The sequence below is a fragment of the Poecilia formosa genome, unplaced genomic scaffold (assembly GCF_000485575.1).
Source record: "Poecilia formosa unplaced genomic scaffold, Poecilia_formosa-5.1.2 Scaffold339, whole genome shotgun sequence".
Classification (NCBI taxonomy): domain Eukaryota; kingdom Metazoa; phylum Chordata; class Actinopteri; order Cyprinodontiformes; family Poeciliidae; genus Poecilia; species Poecilia formosa.
Genome location: NW_006800278.1, coordinates 90878 through 92318, shown reverse-complemented (window position 1 = coordinate 92318; position 1441 = coordinate 90878). Strand labels below are relative to the sequence as shown.

General features: G+C 50.5%; 1 protein-coding gene across 2 annotated transcripts in view; it reads left to right on the top strand.

Annotated features, from left to right (window-relative positions):
• Positions 1-1250, top strand: part of radil2a (Ras association and DIL domains 2a) — a 22094-nt gene extending 20844 nt beyond the window's left edge. For both annotated transcript variants that reach the window (XM_007573838.2, XM_016661698.1), the window contains 3 exons: positions 133-254; positions 329-468; positions 547-1250. In XM_007573838.2, coding sequence (XP_007573900.1) covers positions 133-254; positions 329-468; positions 547-649 — 365 coding nt within the window. In that variant the 3' untranslated portion in view covers positions 650-1250. The remainder of the gene's footprint in view (positions 1-132; positions 255-328; positions 469-546) is intronic.
• The last annotated feature ends 191 nt before the right edge of the window (positions 1251-1441 follow it).

Below are 1441 nucleotides of genomic sequence, written 5' to 3'. Positions count from 1 at the left end.
TTTGATCTGAATCCAGTGAATCTGGTAACTTTAATTCACTGACTGTCCAACATCTGGACACGAGACACAAAGCACTCCTGGACGTCTGCAGGAGGACATGTCGTCTCCAGCTGTCCTCTCTGCTTTGTGCAGTCGGTGGGAGCGGCGATGTGGAGCTGGGAGACGCGGCAGCAGAAGAAGACAGAGAGGAAGTGTTCACAGTGGAGATCCACAGAGGGCCCCACGGCCTGGGACTGGCCCTGGTGGACGGGAAGGTGAGACACCAGGACAGTAATCTCTGCTCAGCGTCTCTACATCAGAACGCCATCTTTATTCTGCATTGTTGCAGCAAACGGTGCTGAGAATGAGCGGCATCTACGTGAAGTCGGTGGTTCCCGACTCTCCGGCGGCTCGCTGTGGGAAGCTGAGGACCGGCGATCGGATCCTGGCCGTCAACGGCACCAGCCTGGTCGGCATGGAATACAGCATGTAAGACCCAACAGCTGCATTCGCCATGTTGATGCTAACAGTTTAGCAGCTTCCTAACCGGCTGCCGGCTGCTTTCAGAGGCAGAGAGCTGATCCGCTCAGCAGGAGACGCTCTGAGGCTGCTGGTGGCAAAGATGGACACCGACTGCAGCAGCAGGAATGCAGCTGCAGCTACATGCTGAGAGCAGAGAGAGTCTTCTCCTCCGACTGCAGCGCCGAGCCGAGCCGAGGTTTACTGGATCCACAGCATCGCTGCTAGAAACCTGCTTTCTGCTGCTGCAGCTTCTTTCTGGCCTGCAAACTGGGAGGAAAACCTGCGACTGCTGCAGGACCTGCTGCAGCTGCTGCAGCTTCAGACTCCGATCCAAACGTTTGCTGTCAACGCGTGAAAGAAGCAGCAGCTCAGTAATCTGTAAAATGTTTTCAGGTTCTGCTGCCTTCATGTTTTATAAAAACTGAATCGTTTCAGCGCCGCTGTAACTGAAACTGGATTTATTTAAATGTTCATTTATCTCAGAAAGATTCTGACTTTTTATCAGCTTCATTATTTTATAACGTCTGAGTTTACTCTGGGTTCATAACTGATTGTTTTTATAGTTTTGTAAAAGTCATAATTCTCCTGAAGAACAAAGTTTAGTTTCTAATTGTCTCATTTAACAGGAAGGTTTAAATGTTTGGTTTTACTCTCTCCAACTGGAAACATGAACAAAGTTCATCTCCATGAATAAAAAGTTCATTTAATTCAGTAATTCAGATTAAAAATGGAAACTTGATCAAATCTGATTTTTGTTGATGATGGCTTCCAGAAAAACATTGCTGAGTCAGCAGACAGAAGGTTTCTGCTGGAGGAGCTGCTGTTTGGGCTGAGCAGAACCGGCCGGGTGGAGCCCTTGGCACCAGCTGGAGCCCCTGGCACCGGCTGGAGCCCCTGGCACCTGGTGGAGCCCCTGGCACCTGGTGGAGCCCCTGGCACC